Source organism: Nothobranchius furzeri, chromosome 14 (genome assembly GCF_043380555.1).
Source record: "Nothobranchius furzeri strain GRZ-AD chromosome 14, NfurGRZ-RIMD1, whole genome shotgun sequence".
In the NCBI taxonomy this organism is placed as follows: domain Eukaryota; kingdom Metazoa; phylum Chordata; class Actinopteri; order Cyprinodontiformes; family Nothobranchiidae; genus Nothobranchius; species Nothobranchius furzeri.
Genome location: NC_091754.1, coordinates 63,637,984 through 63,659,572, shown reverse-complemented (window position 1 = coordinate 63,659,572; position 21,589 = coordinate 63,637,984). Strand labels below are relative to the sequence as shown.

General features: G+C 45.0%; 1 protein-coding gene across 1 annotated transcript; it reads right to left on the bottom strand.

Moving 5' to 3' along the window:
- Nucleotides 1-30: 30 nt before the first annotated feature.
- Nucleotides 31-20,605, bottom strand: LOC107376754 (equilibrative nucleoside transporter 2). The gene is made up of 13 exons (XM_015946012.3): nt 20,377-20,605; nt 6,762-6,823; nt 6,515-6,596; nt 5,751-5,893; nt 5,536-5,678; nt 5,327-5,461; nt 4,984-5,081; nt 4,715-4,784; nt 4,250-4,419; nt 3,666-3,768; nt 3,513-3,598; nt 1,283-1,482; nt 31-921 (listed from the first exon to the last, which is right to left on the bottom strand). Exons 2-13 carry the CDS (start codon nt 6,788-6,790, stop codon nt 810-812), a joined length of 1,371 nt encoding a protein of 456 aa, XP_015801498.3. The 5' UTR covers nt 6,791-6,823; nt 20,377-20,605; the 3' UTR covers nt 31-809.
- Between the last annotated feature and the right edge of the window lie 984 nt (nt 20,606-21,589).

Below are 21,589 nucleotides of genomic sequence, written 5' to 3'. Positions count from 1 at the left end.
GAGAGAGTGAGAGAGAGAAAATCACAGAACTGTTGGAATAGATTTATTAGGTCAAACACCGAACGTGCTCCCTTTACGCGTAGCTCACAGCAGATCCAGACTAGCAGAATAACATGTTGCCATGGAAACGCCTGCTTCCACTGCTCAGTTTGTGTGTACTCTTGATTAAGGCTGTTTACAACAACAAGCTGCCCAAGCATGGTTTTATTTACAGGTGAACAGGTTCATGGTGCAGCTCAACCTGAGCTCACCAGCAAAGAAAGGAAAGAAACAGACCATAATAAGTAGCTTTACTCTTCATGACGCTCCTGCACCAGTAGGTGGCAGCAGCTGCTTTAAGGCAAATGTGTGGAAATAAAACGGACCAAAGGCAGAAATGGAGAATGATGCATTCTGGGTAAAACACTCAGAAACCGCCTCTAAACTAAGACGTACGACGGGTGGAGATCAGTTTGGATACGAGAACCTTAAACTTGTCTAAAGGTTCTGGTCCATCCGTGCTCCTCCGCTCGTCTGACATGTTTTTGTGCCTTTCATGTAACCGCTTTAATATTAAACACATCAAACCCTCGTTCTCGCCCCATAAGAGAAAAGTGAACCTTCCACACTAGGACACAAAACTAAACAGTAACTAAGATATAAAAATAAAATAACTCATTTTCAGCGTCTCCCTTGTTTCCACTCCTAAAGTGAAATGTTCCTCTTATACTGGGACCATTTCACGGCTCCAGTCCCGTGCTCACAGGGGCTTCAGTAAAACAAAAATACATCATCATCAGAGGGCTGCTTGGTGCCGACCCATGGCCGGGTCAGATGGCAGCCCGGAGTAGGAAGGACAGCGCGGCTCCCAGGGACAGACCCAGAGACAGGAAGAAGGTCATCAGGGCCCCGGCCGTCTCCGCGTCTTTAGGCTCCACCAGCCTGGAGACAAACCAGGTCGGTTCAGTCAAACACGACGCTAGCAGAGCATCTTCTACTGACTTGACCTTCGTGGTCACCAGTTTGATCAACCTTCAGGAACGTCATCATTAACCTGAACCTGTTAGGTTCTGTTTAGGCCCGGAGAGAGAACATGGATCCGCTTCAAATCCAACGGACCGGTTTTTTACACATTGAGGTTCCTACATGGTTTCAGCTACTAGAAATCTTGTTTAGACCCTGATGAGGTGGACACCGGCTCAGTTTTACCTGTCAGTTTAAAAGTAAACAACCAATAAACTACCCCAACAGAACCAGTTGGATCCACCCACAACAGATTCTGCAGCCGCTCGCGTGTACTCACTGAGGCGCGTAGGACATGGACAGGCACACGAAGTAACCGCTGCTTATAGAGAAGGCGGCCATGATGGTGGCAAATGCAGCATCGTGTTCGAAGAAGACGGGAAGGTAGACCCGACTCCGGACGTTACAGAACATCAGCAGGGGGACGAACACCAGCCTGACTAACACCAGCACCGGGAACAGAGTCGACTCCTTACGAGGCTGTGGAGAGACCGGGAGGGACAGGTTACATGGAGACGACGTCCATGAGGACAAGAAAACAACATAATGAAATACGGTGGCCCAGAAGGGTCAGCAAATTACAAAAGTCACAACGGGAGTTGTGCTAAAACAGAAACCGGTAGTTGACGGGATCTTAGATTAAGAGGAAGAAGAAGAACCACAACAAAGAAACATGGCCGCGGGAGTCTGAGTGGAACTACTGGTATTGTTCGGTTAAAGAGGTGTTGAGATGTTGTATAAAAGATAAACTCTTATGGTGTTGGGATGAAAGTGATTTCACCGGGATAATAACGCGATTTAAAACTTTAATGCTCGTAAAATAGCAACATCCACACCAAGCAGACTCCGTAAGACTGTATTTAAAGCGTAACGAAACCCCAAAGTAGTAAAGTAACGAAACCCCAAAGCATTTGTAAAGACCCAAAGTATTGGGTCTTTACAAATGCAATCTTTCTGTTTCTGTGCAGTTTTGACATGTTTGTGTAAACTTGACTAAATCCAGTAGAACTACAGAAGCATTCTTGCAGATATGTGGAGATGTGAGTAATCCAACTGCTATGATGCAGCAGACACCATAGCTGCAGATGAAACTAACAAAATTACTCTTTTTGTTGCTGCAGTTAAATTTGTAACCGAACTTTCTTCACAAAATTTGGTCAAACTGAATTTTACGTCAAACATAAATGGGCCCGGTTCTGTGCCTCCGTTGCTGAGGCGGCCGCCTGGAGCGTGGCTGCAGGGTGGTCGGTGCGTGTCGAGGCAGCAACCCCGAACACGCTGGTGCACACCGGCGGTTAGGGATGTTGTCAAGCAGAGTGTGCTGCTGACCTCTACTTGAGACGTGGATCAGCGGGCAGAATACTTCAGTCCCACCGACACGTCTTCCAGTGAGGAAGCAGAGTCTGGGGACATTGGGTTGGCCTCTCAAATCTCTGGTGCTGAGGTCACTGAGGTGGTTAAAGCAGCTCTGGGATGGAAACCTTTCCACCCGGTTTTACCCAGCGGTCAGCCCGGCGTGTCTCTGACTCAGAAGCTCTGGTGTTGTGCACAGTTAACTCCGGTTGTAGCTAGGTTGCTACCTCCGTTAGCTTAGCTCCCACCTCCACGTTAGCTTCAGGTTAGCTTGTAGCTAGTTCGACCGGGTGTCGTCAGTCGATCCCAGCCTTACAGCCCCACCCTCAGCTCCTCCTCTCTTCCCTTTTATGGAATTGTCTGAGCTTGACGGAACCTGTGACACGATCAAAATGGCGGTGGTGGCCACCTCCCATTTAGCCTCAAAAACGTGTTATTGGAGCCTATGGAAACCCATTGTCCATATATGGATATGTCGATGGTAGGAACCAAAAGAACGAGATCTCGGATACAAGCGGCCGAAATGAGTTTTCTCCGAAGAGTGGCTGGGCTCTCCCTTAGAGATAGGGTGAGAAGCTCGGTCATCCGGGAGGGGCTTGGAGTAGATCCGCTGCTCCTCCACGTCGAGAGGAGCCAGTTGAGGTGGCTCGGGCATCTGGTCAGGATGCCTCCTGGACGCCTCCCTGGTGAGGTTTTCCGGGCACGTCCAACAGGGAGGAGACCTAAAGGTAGACCCAGGACACGGTGGAGGGACTATGTCTCTCACCTGGCCAGGGAACGCCTTGGGATTCCCCCGGAGGAGCTGGCCCAAGTGGCTGGGGAGAGGGAAGTCTGGGCCTCTCGCCTTAGGCTACTGCCCCCGTGACCTGACACCGGATAAGCGGCTGAAAATGGATGGATGGATGGCCTGCTTCCCAATTTTATTCCTGTAAGGGATCATCCATGTTCTTTTAAATCATCCTTTTTGTTCTGCGCCAGCTTTAACTGCAGCTTCCTCTGGAAACACGAGTCACACACCTTAAATGCTGCTGAGGGGGTGTGGTCGACATTTTAACCAAAGCTGAAAAACCCTTTAAGAACACATTAGCCAGTGATAACATCCCATAATACCTAACAAGTGACAGTGTGATGAATACTGGCTAGTGATGCTCACTCACCCAGCGCACGACGGTGGTGATAGTCCGGCCCGCCCAGTCGCCGATGTTGAACATCAGGAAACAGCAGACGGAGATGAAATAACGCTCTGTGGACGGGACGGAGATCAGTCAGTCAGTCAGTCAGTCAGTCTGCTAAACCACACATGTTCCTACCCCATTTTCCAGGGAATATCGTTTTGACATCCACAGTGACGGCGGGAAACACGGACAGCGTGACGGTGAAGATGAACGTTACACAGAACGCCATCACCCAAATCTGGAATCAGCAGGAGAAACAGCCTGTAAGACGTCTTTAACTTAAACACAACCTTAATAGACCAGCTGGTCTCTCCTCCCAGGTCTGTTTGGATCACATTAATAATGAAGTCTCAAAACAAGGTGGTTCTGGATCCGACCGGCTCTAACCGGAATAAGCACTCCATTACTCAGAAGACCTCTGGATCTATGAGACCAGCTGTCCTCCTCAGATCTGGTGGACGGGATCAGTCTGAACTTTTCCATGAATACAGGAACCACACCCACCCTACCACCGCCGCCGCTTTAACCCAGCACTGTGTGTGTGTGTGTGTGTGTGTGTGTGTGTGTGTGTGTGTGTGTGTGTGTGTGTGTGTGTGTGTGTGTGTGTGTGTGTGTGTGTGTGTGTGTGTGTGTGTGTGTGTGTGTGTGTGTGTGTGTGTGTGTGGCCTAGTAATGAAGGAGCAAAGGGCTTTAAACCTCTGATGTTTTCCCAGACTCACCTTCTTAAAGACCTCTAGGACCGAGGCCTTGGCCTGACTCTTCTCCACTTGCTTGGGTTCATCTAAGCTCAGCTCCAGCTGCTCCTCCACCTCACTGCTGCCCCGCGACGCAGCTTTCATCGCCGTTCCGTTAGCATGACCGTTCAGCTTACCGTTCACCACAACGCCGCCTGGAATTCAACAAACACCAACCATCATTTTCCACATAAGGAGTTCTACTCCGAGGAAAAACTATCAGAATTATGAGAGGAGAGACCGCAGGGCCTCTGGGAGGGAGTGTGTGTGTGTGTGCCAACAGAAGCCATCTTTGTTAGTGTGTAAGTGGATAAATGGAAGGTCAACAGACTTAATGGGATGATGTTCCACTGAACTGATCGGACTCCGCCACACAGAGAAGAGCAGCCCGTCAGATACACGCTGATCAGGTGACAAACACAAGGGGGGCTTTGATCTCTGAGGACTCACCGTTCAGCAGCTTATCAGTGGTTCCTTCCTCGTAGTTGCTCCTTCGGTTCAGATGATGATCAGCAAACTCCTGCAAGCAAAGCCCAGAGGGAAGTTTCACCACAGCCAGAGTTCAAGGCTGATCATGGTCATGCTGAAGCTGGTGTCTGGGTCCTGCAGGACAGAGGGGCTAACAGCTAGTCTGAGACTACAGATGCCTGACAAATCCATTTGTAAATCTGTAAGCTGAGGCTAAGGGAACTGTGGGTAGTGTGGTCCAGCTCACTGACCAGACGAGGCAGCAGCAGGTAGCTGAAGAGAGTGATGAGAGTGCCCACACACGGTGTGATGAAGTAACCTAAAGCTGCAGACTCAGGGTCCACGTCACCTGTAACACACACACACACACACACACACACACACACACACACACACACACACACACACACACACACACACACACACACACACACACACACACACACCTCATTAGGGGACAGATTTAGTCTTTTTATGACTCTTCTGAGTCTCCACACTGGTTTAAGAAGTTCTATATTTACTCCATGTCCTCTGTTGCTAGGCAACAGAGCTTAGGACACCCTGCTGTGTTTTGTGTGCACGTGGGAGGCTCACTGGCTATGGAGATCAGCATGGCGATGGCAGCAAACGTCCCAGCGAGGCCCTGGCCACTCATGAAGATGGAGCTGTACTTCTGAGGCAGCAGACCCACCAGACCAAACAGACTACCCTGCAGCACGGCCACGAAGCCTTGAGGGACGAGGAGTTAGTGCCCAGAAACAGGGTTTTGGATCCTAGATGTCTGTAAAGTCGCACAGACTTACAGTTGATGAACCAGATGGTCGCCATGGTGACGGAGAAGAACAAGTCCGTGTCCTTCAGGTCTACTTTAACCAGCACCGCTGTGAGGATGAAGAACAGCAGGATGGCGACGAGGCTGCCTGTGATTCGTACCGCCCCGGAAATCCTGAAAAACAAGTTTCTGATTCCAACAGAGTCTGACACGAGTCCCAGGATCATCATCCTCTTCCTCACTCACCTCTGGTACAGGAAGGAGTTGAGCAGGGTGAAGAGCAGCAGAGGCAGCTGGGACAGTAAGGTCATCCAGTTGTTGAAGTAGTACTCTTTATGTACCGCCGTGCCGTTCATGGACTCTGTGTTGTTCAGGCGGTCCTGGAAATACTGCAGAACCCAGAGGGACAACAGACCGGTCAGTCTCTGTCTTCATGTGAATGAACAAGTGAACGCTGTCCCATCCTGAGATGCTGAACCCCTAATGAACGTGGATATTCCGACGGTAGTCCCAGAAACCCGCCATGTTCACCGTTTGCTCCTGTTGTCTGATTCAGTTCACACCAAGCTTTAGCAGCACCGGAGCCCAGCGTTGACCCACCCTGATGCTTCAGTCTGATGCCTCGTCTCCCCGCACCAACAGGCCGTTTCCTGGTGGAATGCTCTGCACCCTTACGGAGCTAGCTTAGCAAGTCCAGTCGAAACACATTATCTGTATTTGTGAGGTCTTTCCACCGCCATAGCCACGTTTACCATCAGACGTGTGGAAATCTGTACGCAGGCTGATTCACAGCTCTGCATCAGAAATAAGGAGTGTTTATAAAACACGCAGCAGCCGTTCTGGAAGCTCAGGAACTAAAGCTCCCGTCGGGCTCCTGACACGAAGAGAGGTGGCGTGTAAAAAATTCCAACCTCAGCATGTCAACTCGTGCTTTTAATCCTCACGGTTTTATATCTGCTAGCCTTTCAGATGAAGTCATTTCACTTCCTGTGGTTAAAATGTGCATTTACCAGTGATGCCGTCATGAAGAAATTCCATGGCAGCAGCGTTCCCAGACCCAGGATGAAGAAAATGATTCCCACCAAGTAGCCGCTGTAGGGATGGAAACGTTCAAGTTTTAGGCCCGAAACATTTTATGCACCATTTGTTCTTCATCAGCAAAAACCTCTTTAGACAAAAGCAAAGCCACAGATCTGGAGCTTTTGTGGTCGAGAGCAAACAGCAGGAAGTGAAAGCGTGAAGTTTGGCTGAACTCACCGATCCTGAGGGGTGTCGGTTTGCCCCATCCTGGTTCTGGTTCAGTAGGAGCAGCAGTGAGCCTAAACAAGACAGAGACATCAGCTGTTGTTCTCCAACGAGCTGCTAATTCAGTCGCATTCTGGTGGAAGGCCGTGAAATGAGACTACCTACAGAGAAGTTCTGGAGAACAAGAACGTGTGTTTGGCTGCAAAGCTGCTCAAGAGCCTGGGGTTCGCTCTGTAGGACGACAGGAAATACCATGTGTGTGTGTGTGTGTGTGTGTGAGAGAGTCCAGATAAATGACCTTAATGAGCGAAGTCAGTGATTTTCTATTTATGATCCATCGGTGGACCCGGCAGCCTGAGGGTGGGAAAAAGGGACTAAGGATTGAAAGCCTCGCTGTGGGAACGCCACATCCCCCCAGGCTGGAGAACCGTTTAACCGCCTAAACATGCAGCTAATCTGTGCTTGCTAAGCAGGGGGCCGCGTCCAGAACTATTCAGGGATTTTCCACCGACTCATCTGTTTTAATTGCCGTTTTAGTGCTTGGCCTTCCTCTGTCTGCAGACCAAAGCCTGCGAGTCGCCTGCGTTACTCTCATGGCAGGTTAAACACGCGTGTGCAGGTAATGGATGGGTATGATGAGTGTTTTCATGTAGGTCTCAGCAAAACTTCTCCTGAACCACAACATGGACTCAATTAAAACATTCACAAAATCATCGTTGGATGAACTTCAATATAACAAAGCATTTCAAGATGGCCGCCACAGCCAGCTAACATTATGGCTAAAACTCAGTTTTACGGATCTTGAGCTAACATTTGATGTGGCCTTTATCCCAGAGATATTCACAAGGTCCACAGAGAGATACTCATACTGCTGAAGCAGGAAACTGCAGCCAGGCTCAGATCTATTCAATTCCCCCAAACTACCGACCAAATTCTAAATACATTTTATTAGCAATAAATAAATAAATCAGAAGATGCAGCTTTTTCAGACTTCAAAAATGAGCAAAGTAAACAAGTTTATGTTCATGTTTAAACAAAAACCAACATCTTTACTTTGGAAGGCTTCACAGTGTAACAGAATGAAATGACTGTTTCCCCTCTCCTCTGACGCAGGACTAGTCTGCATGAGATACGGCCTCAAGGTCAATTTGCTTCTAAACTGCTTCTTTTCAGCTCAACAGAAGAATGAAGAATGGACTCTCTCCTTTTAATTAATCAAAGAACTCTATTTTAATAAAGCTAATCAAACAAAGTGTTAGTCAATATTAAGATGTGACCAATCTGTGAAATTAAAATATTAATTACTTTATTATAATCTTATAGAATATGACTTTAAATGTTCCAACAGGACTGATTTCCCGTAGCGCTAAAAGACACGACACATTACTTTCACTGATCCAATCAGAATCTGACAGAGGCGTGGTTTTGATGGTGTTTGGTAAATCTGTCAACTTTTCATTCGACCATAAACCAAAACATCCGAAGTATAAAACTATGCCACGTCATCTCTAACGCCAGTTCAAAGCGTTCCAGAGAAGTTGTCGGAGTGGCCAATCCGTAACTCTCCTCTTTAACCAAAAGAACCAACGACAAGCTGGATAAAATCTGTTGCTGTTCAAACTGCTGCAACGGTTCCTTTCAGAATAAAAGCTGAACCATCAAGACCCAGGTTCGGGTCTCACCAGACACCAACAAACTGTCGTGACCCGGAAGTATCTCAAGACGGGTGGTCGGCTGCCCTGGCTGCTTCTACGGGCTCCGGCTCCATAAAGGTCAAGCTGGACCTCTACACCTCCTGATCTAGACGGGGACTTCCACCAGGGCATGTAGACCGGCAAATGGCGTTGAATGTGTTTATGAATCTCCTAATCAAAGCTTAACGCAAAGACATCACCTTCAGTTCCCATCAGAACTAATCGCTTCTTCGGATTTGCTGGTTCTGAGCAACATTCCACCTCACACCATTCACCGTCTCATCCACTTTAGTGACACCATACATTTAGTGTTTAAAGTCAGTCTAGTTTAATTTGTTTTTAATACATTTTTAAACTTTTAAACTTGACTCTCTCTCTCTTCTGTTGTCTCTGAGTGAATACGGAGCTGTTATCTAATCCCTGCAATAAAAAGTTCCAATCTTTTGGTTTAAAATAACCTCACAGATTCATAAGGTTGATTTCATATTTACTATGGAATCCTACGGCTTATTAAATAACATGTAATTTAAATCATTACAACAGAACAGCCCTGGGTTTTCTATTGGCTGTTGGGAGACTTTATCCTCCTCTGGCTACAAAAACCTAAAAGCCTGAACAGGAAGTAGCGTTTTTTTCTTCTTCCTGAAGCGTTCCACAATCCCATTCAACTTGAAAAATGGCACTAAATCGGTTTGCATGGTTGGATGTTCCACGTGCAGCAAGATAAATGGGAGTGATCAAAGCATTTTCTGAGCAGCGACTTATTGAAAACACTGAAACAGACTGGATGTCTCACCACATGGTGTGGACACTGTTAGCGGTGTTTTACTGTCCTCTCTACGCCCACCATGTCCTGAACACGGTGAAATAAGCTTTGGATCATCTGTGTGAAGCTTTACTCTCATAAACACACACTCTGTTGCTGCGTGCAGCTTCACTTTGTCTCACTGGACGAGTGAACGTCTTCATCGGAGGTGAATATCACTCTTCCCAATCAGAACCGGCCATTACCAGACAAAGATGTAAACAATGAACGGACCTGTCAGCACTGGAACGTCCTCCTCTCTAATCTATAATAATAACGGTTGCCTCTATAAACGGTGTTTCGAAGACTCAAGTGAGCCATCATCAAGGACTCAAGTCACCCCAGCCATAAACTGTTCAGACTACTTCCATCAGGAAGGAGGTTCTGCAGCATCCGGTCCAGAACCAGCACACTGAGAGACAGCTTTTTCCATCAGGCCATCAGACTGCTGAACACGGAGCAGACACCTCACCCTCACTACTGAAACTCCAACATTACACACTCCATACTGTACATTAATGCCACTGCTCTGCACATACCAACCTCTCTTATCTTATTGTTTACTTTATTCATTTGTTAAACATGTATATACACACTATACACACACTCACACGCACACACGTAGAAAAAAAATACAATACTAGCACACACATTACCTTACATACTATATATATTATTACTTAGATTAGCCATTTTTATATTTTGCTTGTTTTTACGTTACTGTATTTTTGCACATCTCTGTTGCTGTGAAGCTCGCACACAAGAATTTCACTCGCATGTACTGTACCAGTGTACCTGCACATGTGACGTGACAATAAAAGTGATTTGATTTGATTTAAACCATCTTCTGGTGTAAAGTATTGCAGCTGTGGCCGTTAAACACAATGCTGCGACTTTGGCGCTTCAGAGTTAATTTCACAGTCCTAATGGTACGGTTGTAATTACTGACGTGTTTCGGTTGGTGCACCCCTACTTTAAAGTTTAGCTGCTAAAGTCATGTGCCACATACCAATAACTGTTCATGTTCTCCAAACTAAAACTACAATCAAAGCCGTTTAGATGCAAAACAAAGCCATTCAAGTATAAATGAAGATACAATAATACTTGATTTTAGAAGAGCATCTGGCCCTCACGGTGGCCCTTGAGCACATCTCGTTGAGGACCCCTGGCATATGGGGCCACGAGTGAAAATCCTAGCCTTCGTTTTGACGAGCGTCACGCTCCAACCAGTGTGTTTTACCCTAGTTTTGTTATTCATGTTTGTGTCAACTTCACTCCCACCACTCTTCCAATGAGCGCCCTTCCTTTGTGACAGATCTCTAGATAAGAACAGTCAGCAGCTTTACTGTAAGAGTCAGGAGCTGGAACCAGCACACGGGCTGTGTGAAAGGTCAAAACACAAACTACAACGTGTGTTCGGGCCACTGAGCTGAGCTCTAAGTGAAGTAATACACAAGGGGGAAATGAAACCAATGAAAGGTGGAGGAGGTCACAGAGGACGTTTGGTTTTGATGAAGTTGTTGCCGTTGGCTTTAAAAGTCTCCAAATGGAAGCTTTGTCACGGGAATACGAGGAAAACGAGTCGACCGTGCTCAGATGGGGGACTAACATCCTACTGTTCTCTGTGCCAAGGGTACTTTACCAAGGAAACGCCTCAAACAATGGAAACGTGTCTAGCGACCGCTTCAGGTCAGGGCTCAGAGCAGAGTGTCAGACTACACCATGTCAGCTGACACAAGCTACTCATCAGCTGCGTAACAAACATTTTGTCATTTTGTACAAAAGATCACCAAACCCTGATTATTTCACTGGTTCTTCTGACTAATGAAGTTTGCTTTGAGGTGTTTTTGAGCCGAGAACAGCGCTGGCTTGCAATCAAAAGCAGCTGACTCAACATATTTGAAATCAAAACACACCCAGAAACATGCTGAACATCATCCATGTTGTGACTTGTAGACTTTTGGGAAGCTTGAACTTCATGTGTAGAAAAGCAGGAACTTCAGATCGATCCCACAAAGGTAGATTTAACAGAAAAAGAAGGTTTTTAAATATGAAGTAAACATTTGTTAATAACTAAAACAGGAAACCCTGCCCTACCTCTTTTCTTTAAAAACAATGTTTGGGTCTCAGATTCAAAATCACCTGCCTAGAGTAATCCTAGAATAAATTTCAGACTGGTAACCGCCCCGCTGACAGCACAGAAACAGCCTTACACAAGATTTACAACAACCTCCTCTTCATGGCAGCTTTGAAATTCTCCCTATACCATTCTACCTCCCATATTAGCATCATTACTCACACAACCACTGATTCAAATCTTATTTGGTCACGCTCAGCAAATTCAGATCAAAGTATCAAAATGCAAGTAATTTCCAGCCTGTAAGGTGTACCACAGGGAAATGTCATTGGGACACTTTCGTTTATTTGCTACTCTGTGGTGTGAAGAATGAGTCGTTTACATCTTATTTATGAACCATAAAATGTGAGATTCCATAGATATGGTAATATTTTCCATAAATTCCATGAATTTCCACTGCTATGCAGATGACACCCACCTCTACCTTTCTCTAAACTTAACTAATGTTCCTCTAGACCCGAGGTGTATAATCCTGGTCCTGGAGGGCTGACATCCAGCATGTTTGGATTGCATCAGTCCTCCAGCACACCTGATTAAGTGGTTGAATCACCTCTCCAGTAGATCATAAAGCTCTACAGAAGCCTGTTAACTCATTCACTGCCATTGACGACTAAAGTCGTCATTTGCATTTTTTTTACTGTTTGAGCATTGGAACGAGTCCCCGCGCTGATAGAACAAGCATCTCAGCCCTGAAGCCGATCTTCATCCGCATACGTCACAGATCACATGATCAGGAAGCAGACCATCCATGTGTTTGGAGATCGTTTTGGGCCGTTCCTGTAAAAAAAGTGAGGCGCGAACCGGAGAAGCATCTGCCGATCACAATTCAACAACGGATTATGAAAGAACGGATAACGCTCGAAACACGCGGCTTCTTCCTGATGTAAGAGGTGAGTCTCCTCTTTGTTTTGGTTGTTTTGGCATCGACATCATGCTAGCGCGCAACGTTCTGTGACTCTTAAAAAAACAGTAAAAACGGTGAGAAACGCTGGCAGCGAAGGCCGTTAGCGATCAGGAAACGGCTGGCAGTGAATGAGTTAATCACCTGCTCATTGAAATCAGGTGTGTTGAAGCAGGGAAACAACAGTCCCTGCCAGTCCTGGCGCCTCTCCTCTTTTCCCTCTATCTGCTGCCGCTGGGTGACTTATTTCGTTGGCACAATGTCAAGTTTCACCTGTATGCGGATGACTGTCAAATCTATTTACCTGTATTAGGCAATAACTCAAGTTCTTTTAAACTGCTCTTGGACTGCTTGGAGGAGGTCAAGTTATGGATGGCTCAAAATTTATTGTTCTTCAACCAGAATAAAACAGAGACTATCCTGTTCTGCCCGAAATACAAACATGGATGTGCCCAAGGGATTGACTCTCCTTCATTAGCACCTTTTGAGAAGGTGGTGGTCACCAACCTGGGGGTGAAGTTGGATGTAGAGCTCACACTGGACACCCAGGTCAATGGAACGATCAGATCCTGCTATTTCCATCTCAGGAGAATAGCTAGGATTAAGCCGCTGCTATCTCTGAAACATCTGGAAACTGTCATCCACGCCTTCATTACCACCAGACTGGACTACTGTAACTCGCTTTATGCAGGCATCAAGCAGGCCTCCATAACGAAACTGCAGAAGGTCCAAAACGCGGCAGCCAGGTTACTGACTGGTACCAGGACATCTGAACACATCACGCCCGTCCTGGCATCCCTACACTGGCTTCCAGTCTCCTTTAGAGTTTCATTTAAAGTTCTGGTTAGGGCTGCAACAACGAATCGATGAATTCGATGAAAATCGATTACTAAAAGCGTTGGCAACGAATTGCGTCATCGATTCGTTGTGTCGCACAACTCTTCCAAAAGCGCCCCCCCCCCCCCCCTTCCCGCCCACCGTTGCGCGCAGACCAGAGCAAGTCAGATCAGCGCGAGGGAGAGCCGCAGATCAGCGCAAAGGAGAGCCTGCAGACTTGCGCTGCTGCGAACCGGTTCCGCATTGTTGCACAGCGATCCAGGCAGCTGCTTCCAGCGCACGGTCCATTCTCAAAGTGGCGCAACCAAAAAACTATAATTAGCACACGATCGTTCTTGTCTGCACATGTTCTCTATTTTCTGTCTTATTTGTGCCTGAAGCGCTCTGCTGCGGAGCTCATCACCTGTGCTGTGGTGATGTCACCTCACGCAGCATCGAAAACGCACTCTCCGCTTTGCGGTCAGGAGATCCCTTTGATCTGCTCAAAAGTAACTGATGAGGTGAAAAGGTAAGAATCCAGGCAACAGATTTTCTGGAGAATTATGAGGAGATGCAGGAAGATGAGAGACAGACAGGACAGGAAAATAGTTCAATAAAAACAAGAAAACAAAGTCAAATGTAGGTAGATTTATCTCCACGACACGTTTTTACCAGTAAAAAACAATAAGTTATACACATGTAATATTTATACATCTGATACAATTCAGATCACCTTCAAAACTCAGTCACACACCCAGGGCCGTTTCAAGACATTTTGGGGGCCAAGGCAAAATGTCCCCCCCCATAACTGGGCTCCCCAGAAGCCTCTGTGTAATTCATGCCCTCTCCAGTAGTGTTAGTTATACAGTGTTTGTAAAAGCCCCTCAGACATTACTGACATGTTCTAATATTATCAGATGAAAAACTAAATTATCACACATGCTGTCTCATCTGCTTCTTTTCTAAACTTGCAAAAAGTAACAAAACCATTTGAAAGCCACTATTTGTGGATTCTCTGAAAGTTTCCATGGAGTGTGTGACAACTTATTTTATCATTGATCCTATCGTCTAATCTCACAGCTGAAACAAGCATCCTTAATAATCTGTGCACAGGAAGCGTACCGATGCTGAAGTAAAACAAAAGGTATAATAATTTATTATTAATAAAACCTTGTTGCAGCAATAAAGCATAAAAATGAGATTTTGCATTAAATATGCAAAATATTTACATATGAATAGTTTTAGAGCCCTTTAATTGGCAGAATCTGATATTAATTTAGTTCTTACAAAAAATGGGTCCCAACATGGTTTGTGTGGTGTTGCCATAGTGTGACGTCATAGGCACAGATCCCCTGTCCTCTTGTTTGGAAATGGAAATATGGTCACCCTACATTAAACAAACTGTCCACCCGGGCTTTTGCACTGCACAGAGAAGCTTCGCTGCCTACGACTGAACGTCAGTTGAGAGTCAGTCTCATGCAGACTGACCAATGAAGAGAGGGCCTCAAGTTAAGACCCTCTCCTCATTGGTCAGTCCACACGAGGTGGGTCAAAGGTTACTCTGGGCGGGTTACGTGTTGTCAGGCATTCAAGTATTGAGTATATTTACTGCATATTACAGTAAAATATTCTGTATGTGACCACATTATGGTGATCCTTGGGTCGTGATGATGGAGCCCTTGAATATTGTTGCCCAGGGTACAACAAAGTGTTAATCTGGCCCTGGTTCCGCCGTCACATTCCCGCAGAAACTGGTTGATCACACCGGGGCCAGACTACTAGCATGTGGTTTTACAACCACAATGTCCTCAGAAGCAAAAACGCTTTTAAAAGGGAGGGAGGAGTCCTAACTGTTGCTGCAGGCGTGTTGTGTGAGAGTGCAGTTATATACTGGTTAATATATTTTTGGGTTCAGTTGCTTTCATGTGGCCTAATGTGAGTCTATTTGGGATCATTGGAATGATCAGCAGCATTTCTTGATGTGACTTTATGGCAGTTGCCCAGGGCATCATCGCAAGGAGAATGGCATTCATTTACTTTTGTTTTATTTGGTATTTTTTCAGTCATTTTTGGAAATAGTGATCAATTTTGATTAATTCACAGCCTATGTTTAATTACATTTAAAATAAATGTCAACAGATGAGATCAAACAAAACAGATGAGAATTGCCCTTAAGCTGTTTAACTTGGACCAAGCATTTTAGGTCACAGATAGATGTAGCTTAGGGTCTCTGTCTATACACCTTATAAGACAATTTAGGTGATGGCATGTTGTTTTTCTGCTATTGAACTGTTTTCTAATAATGTTGTGTTAAATAAAGTGAAGGAAGGAGAGAAATAACGTTTCCCTAGCAGTTTTTAAAAATTTCCCCATGTAATCCGATTAATCGATTAATCGTGTCGAGACCCCATCCGATTAATCGATTATCCAAATAATCGTTTGTTGCAGCCCTAGTTCTGGTGTTTGTTTTTAAATGTTTACATGAGTTGTCTCCACGTTATCTATCGGATCTGATCCATCCTTATGTTCCCTCAAGGAACCTTCGGTCAGCACAGCAAGGACTGTTGGTCGTTCCTAAAAACAGACTACAATCTCGAGGGGGTCGTGCTTAGGGATGGGTACCGAATTCGGTGCTTTTTAAGGTACCGACCGAATTCCATAGTACCGACCGAGCACCGATTTACGTCATTTCAAACGGTGCCTCGTTTCGGTACCCGTCCTTCATAACGAGAACTTGCCTAGACAGCTGCGCACGCGCAAGAGCGTTATGTCGTTGCTCGCTGCGAGCCAGTTGTAAACAGAGCAGCATGGTAGAAAGAACGCACGCTAAAGCTTGGGTCCACTTCACTAAATGTGATGGGTAACTGGGTGATGATGAAACCAGCGACAACGATCTAAGTGAGACATCCTCATCTTAATCTGCTCCGGTAGGTAAATATAATTAGCTTGATATGTTAGCTTCCGTTTCGCTAATGGTGCGTTCGCTTTCTCCTTGGAACTCCGAATTCCCAACTAGAAGAACATGAACACGCTCTAAAGTTTGGCTTCACTTTACTAAATGCGACAGGTGATTGGGTGAAGATGAAACCAGTGACAACGATCTAAGTGTGAGGCATCATCGTTTTAATCTGCTCCAGCAGCTAAATAAACTGTTTAAGATAACGTTAGCTTGGTATGTTAGCTTCCATTGCCACCATTGTTATCAGCTAATGGTGCGTTCGCTTTCTCCTCGGAAATTCTAACTTCCCAGTAGGAAAAATCAAATGAAAAAAGACGGCAAAAGGAATGAAGATACACAGTAAATTTAGTTCACAGTAAAGATGTTTGCTTCAGTTTAATTATCAGCTTATAAAACTACAAGGACGATGTTAAAATACAAACAGTTGTATGTTATTTATCGTGATATTTATCAAATATGGTTATATATTGAGAAAATATACAGTTAATTATAAAAGAGAATTAAAATAACAAACACTCAAAAGTATTGAAAATTGGTACCGTTAAGTACCGGTATCGATTCCTAGGTACCGGGTATTAGTACTGAATCGATTCAAATGTCAAAGGTACCCATCCCTAGTCGTGCTTTCTCGGTGCTGGGGCCGAGGCTCTGGGATGAGCTACCTGCATGTGTTAAACAGGCCAGCACGCTCGGCAAGTTTAAGAGCCGTGTGAAAACACACTTTTATTCAGGAAGGGTCTCGTTAACTGATGGCTCTGCACTTTTTGCTGCCCCACCTAGATTTTATCTACATGTTTTTGTTGGTTTTAAATGGTTTTATATGTTTTTATTTTTTAGGTTTATTTCTGCTGTGCAGCGCTTTGTTTGGTCCTTGGGCCGTGTGAAGGCGCTATATAAATAAAGTTTTAGTTAGTTAGTTAGTAAAACATGCTGTTAGCAATGAACACTACGCAGCAGAAGCAGTGTGAACGACCACCAGCACTGCTCCGTTTCCACCTAGGAAGCGCTTCAAGTCTCCTGTGAGGAAATATTTTAGACTCCCAAAGTTGCTAAAAGACGAATTCAGATTGATGACTCGTCCATCTGCAGAGCTGGCAGAAAAAAAGCTGCAAAAGTCCCAACTTATCATCTCTGAGATGACCATGCAGACAGATTAGCTCCAACGGAGTCAGATTAGGTTAGTGACTGAACAGATTTAACAGAAATATTAGAACATTCCAGTGAAGGACGGTTCATATCGTGTTGTTCTACGTTTTCCCTGTACCTGTCTACAACACTTCAGTACGGCAAGCCATTTTAATATTAAATCAACAACACCTCTCAAATTCCTGTTTAGCAATAACATAATGTATCCTTGTCCAAATGATATTCTTACTGATTACATTTGAACAGATATGAACAAGTAGAAGTACATTTAAGTAATCAGTAATATTCATGATAACTGCACTAGTAGGACTTTAGCATCTTAATTCATTAAGGCGTCTCCATCCTAACCCTGACCAGCTGTCAACCGCTAAACCGTTTAGTTTTTTTATAGAAACTCAAAAAAGGCTTTTAGGAAAATAAAATTAAAGGTGTCGTTCACCTAAAACACATTTTTAATGATCATCTCTGATTCTAACGAGTCACTGAGTGTTTCATGCAGGCTGAACGTGAAAATAGTCTCCTACACCTGGTAGAAACCAGACGGTGAAACTCTAGGATTGTAAAACCCTGACAGATCTACGTCACACTGTCACTCACATTCATGGTCTCACTTATCTGGACTCATGACAGGGAAGGCTGTTGTTGGTTTAGCATCCAGGAAACAGCAGAGAACATCTCTGTTAGTAGAAGCTAACTTTTAGCATTAGCAACTCCACCACACAGCAGAACTCCTCCAGGCTTGTGTTATTGAGGAGGTAAGGCATCCACTTTGCAAATCAGTAGTAGAGTGAATTTTGCGCATCTTTATTCCTCCAGTCATGGGTGAACAAACGTTCAGAGTCTTTTCTCCAAGTCTTCTACAAGCTGCTCCGTGGCTCCAGCTGGACTTCTGTGGCTCTATTGGTGGTGCTGTGTACAATTTTAAAGCAAGCAGCATCTTGGCCAATCACAAGCGTGCGCTCTTCGCTTGTTTGACGGATGTTTAGAAAAGTGAGCTCTACTCCGTCTGTTCTTACGAACCTGTTGGAGAGCCCTTGCAGTCGGAGAAGCATAAATTAGGCTTTAGTCCTAGTAAAGTGGAGCTGATGTGCTGGCACTGGAGTCAAAACTGCAGTTTTCCTTTAACAACTAAAACTTCTTAGTACTTTAAGTTTTTAAAGTAGAAATTAAAAATAATTTAGATGAACAGATCTGGTGGAGTACTACCATCAACAAAACTGCCGATGGAGCAATTGTGCTCCCACAGCCCCGTCTAGGAAAACTTTGCACATCCGTTTTTCACTGAGATAACTCAGCAGAAAAGGTTTTTATGTCGCTGTCATTATCTGTCAGACCGACAGAGTTATGGTTAACTACCGGTTAGCTGTAGTTGTGACCATCTTGCTTTGGACAGACTCCAAAAGGTAATCAGTTGCTGACGTATGTCCAGTTATGACTTTATGAAAAGTGTCATTAATATTCATCCAGGGGCTCATATGAGATCCTGGTAAGGCAAAAACACACTACAGAAAAAACTAGAAGTGAAAGTCTGGTGATCAGGGTGAGCAAGCATTCAGCCTAATGAACACCACTGCTGTCGGCTCGTTTAGGAACTCAAAATTCTGCTTTTTAGACGACAATCTAGTCACTGGCGTTTATCTGGGAATCTGAAATGTGAGAGTGAGAAGCATTAGTCCATGTCTCCAAACAGAAGGACCAACATAAATGATCCTTTAGGCATCTCTGCAGAAGATGGACTGTGACACAATCATCACTGTGATCACCACGGGTCATAAATCAGTTGGATTGATGATCTTCCTCTACTCAGAGGACTTTGTGGTGGACCCCCTGAGGCTCTTCTGATTAGAACAACTCTTATCTCAGCAGTCACACTCACCGTGACAAGCTTTCACTTCTACAAACAATTCATCTCCTATTCATTCACCACAAGAACTAAGAAGTGAACGAGGTAGACTTCACGCCAGGAACATCAGTGGAGACCAGTTTCAGAGATGTTTGGACTGGTAATAATGTCCCACTAAACTTTAAACCATCTACAGAAGGGATGCACAGTTTAAAGAAGGTCTTTAACTGGTTATTAACACCCTTAATGGTTAAGCTGGTTAACCGTAAACCACCTCCACCCCACTCCAGCACAAACCACTCTTTTCAATATGATTCAGATGCACAACCAAAGTAATAAGCCCTTCGATGTCCGCGACAGCGCAGGGAGGGGGACGGCAGTGCTCTGCCCATGTCCATGAGAGCCGGTGTGTGTGTGTGTGTGTGTGTGTGTGTGTTGCTGTAAGACAAGATGAACGGTTAACTACCAGGTCTCAGCTCTCGTCGAAAACCCGTTCAACAGATCTGATTCGTTGGTGAACGTCACATGGCTAATTCTAGACAAATTCTCCAACTGATCTTTTGTACAGACGACACTTTTCTCTGGTCTTCCACCGCCGCTGTAGGACTTGATGGTTTTCCTCATCTCTCCTCAGAATACACACCCAGGATTTCACAGACCTCTGAAACTTCAGGACAACCATATCTTCAGGTCAAAAGTAAAAAAAAAAAATCATAATATGCATGGTCACCATGGCAATTCAAATGAGTCACCAGTGGCAGCATTAACTTTTCTTTTAGCTCTACTTTAAAATGAAAGCATCCTAAATTAAATCATTATTATTTTAGGGACTTTTCTTCTCCTTCTGAGGTGAACAGATGTCATTAAGCTCCATCCACCCTCTCCTCTCCCACCAGTCAGCTTCATGCATCCTTCTAATGTCTGAACCATCTCAGCCTCTGGTCTTTTCTCCACAACATCCGTCATGAGCTGTCCTGGTGCACTCACTCTTAACAAATGTAGTATAACAGTAGTTATAGACACCTTGATCATTTACCAGGTTCCTTTAGATTAAACGAAGGACCAACACCTTAGGAAGCAGTCTAACCACGTGGTCTCCTAAACATGTAACTAGATAGGTAGACATGTAAGTCTCGCTCACCATCGGAGCTTAAAACAACCATAAACACCCGTTCCGTTAGATTACACCAGTTTTAAAGGAAGCATTCCTTTGTTTGTCCTCACGGCGGGAACGGCACCTGTTCCTGTTAGATCAGAAGGAAGAGAAGAGGAAACTAACGAGGAAATATTGTCCCGCCACATGCGCTGCTAGCTTACATCACTCACCTGAATTAAAAGTATTACTGTGTCTCCATGATGCTTCCGCTCCTCATATCACCACGCTTTACTGCCGAAATGATCCAAAACGCGTCAGCCGGGGACAAAAACCTGCTTCCAGCCCTCCGTCCTCCATACACGTGTAGATGGTGTTAGTTAGTTGTGCCTACAGCTAACCGAATGATGCTGCCCGCCGGTGTAATATAAGACTTACGTCATCCGCCTCCTCTACTTCCGGTTGCACCCATTTTTGTCGGCTCAAATAAAATAGTACCCTTTGCCGTAAACGCGCAGTCGCCACCGTTCCCTCTTCTTCTAACCTCCAAAGTAATCGATCTATTATTGGGGGAAACACACGTGCACAACGTAGGTTGGATACGGACCATTAAACACTCTCACGAGAACAAAGTGTTCCCGCCAGCACCTGTATGACGCATCACCCCTGTGGGAGGTTTTCTACAGCAGTGCAGGCAGGCGCGCGCGCGGCGTTGTCACTGCTCATCAGCGACTCCGCGTGGGCCACCGTATCCGGGAGGTTTGGTGGTTGTTTACCTTCATGTCGGATGAAAGCGGCTCTGCTTACAGAGCCAGCTTCATGAGAGGATGATGGGTTCCTGCACTGCACTCATTATGCTTAACATCTGTTATTAAACACAGTCGTGTTCAATAAACATTTACTTTTACATTTTAATCTAAATATTTAAACTCTTACATTGTTCTGAGCCCAAGGAGCTGGTCAAAGTGAAACACACTAAAGCTCACGGCTCAGAAACATGTTATTATTTATTTTTCATATGTGTAAACATTCTGGGGGAAATAAATATTAAACTCAAGCCAAAGTAGAGGTGATGCGTGCCCTCTGCTGGTGTGATCAGGATCACCTCAGGCTGAGAGGGTTCTGCTGACGCTATGAAAAGGTGTTTGAACACAAATATTTACATGAATTAATAACATCAGTTCTGTAGAGGTCAACATTTTTGTTATTCCCAGCAAACATGCAGAGATGGGATACTAACACATTTTCACTTATTCCATCCATTTTCCAGTTTTCTTGAGGAAAGGAGACACAGCAAACGTTCAAGAGTTAAATGATGGTGCTTGTCCGTGTAAGGCTCTAAAAACCAGAACCAGGATCTTGGAGTGAATGCTTTTGTTAACCAGCTACCAGTAAAGTCCAGAAGAGGAGCGGGGGACGTGGTGTGTCTGGAGGACCTGGTCAGAA

Excerpts from the sequence above, each read along its gene's own strand:
- LOC107376754 (XM_015946012.3), bottom strand. The coding sequence starts at position 6,790 with ATGGGGCAAACCGACACCCCTCAGGATCG. Across the intron at positions 5,679-5,750 it reads AACTCCTTCCTGTACCAGAG|GATTTCCGGGGCGGTACGAA; the intron begins GTGAGTGAGGAA and ends CTTGTTTTTCAG. Across the intron at positions 5,462-5,535 it reads GACCATCTGGTTCATCAACT|GCTTCGTGGCCGTGCTGCAG; the intron begins GTAAGTCTGTGC and ends TCGTCCCTCAAG.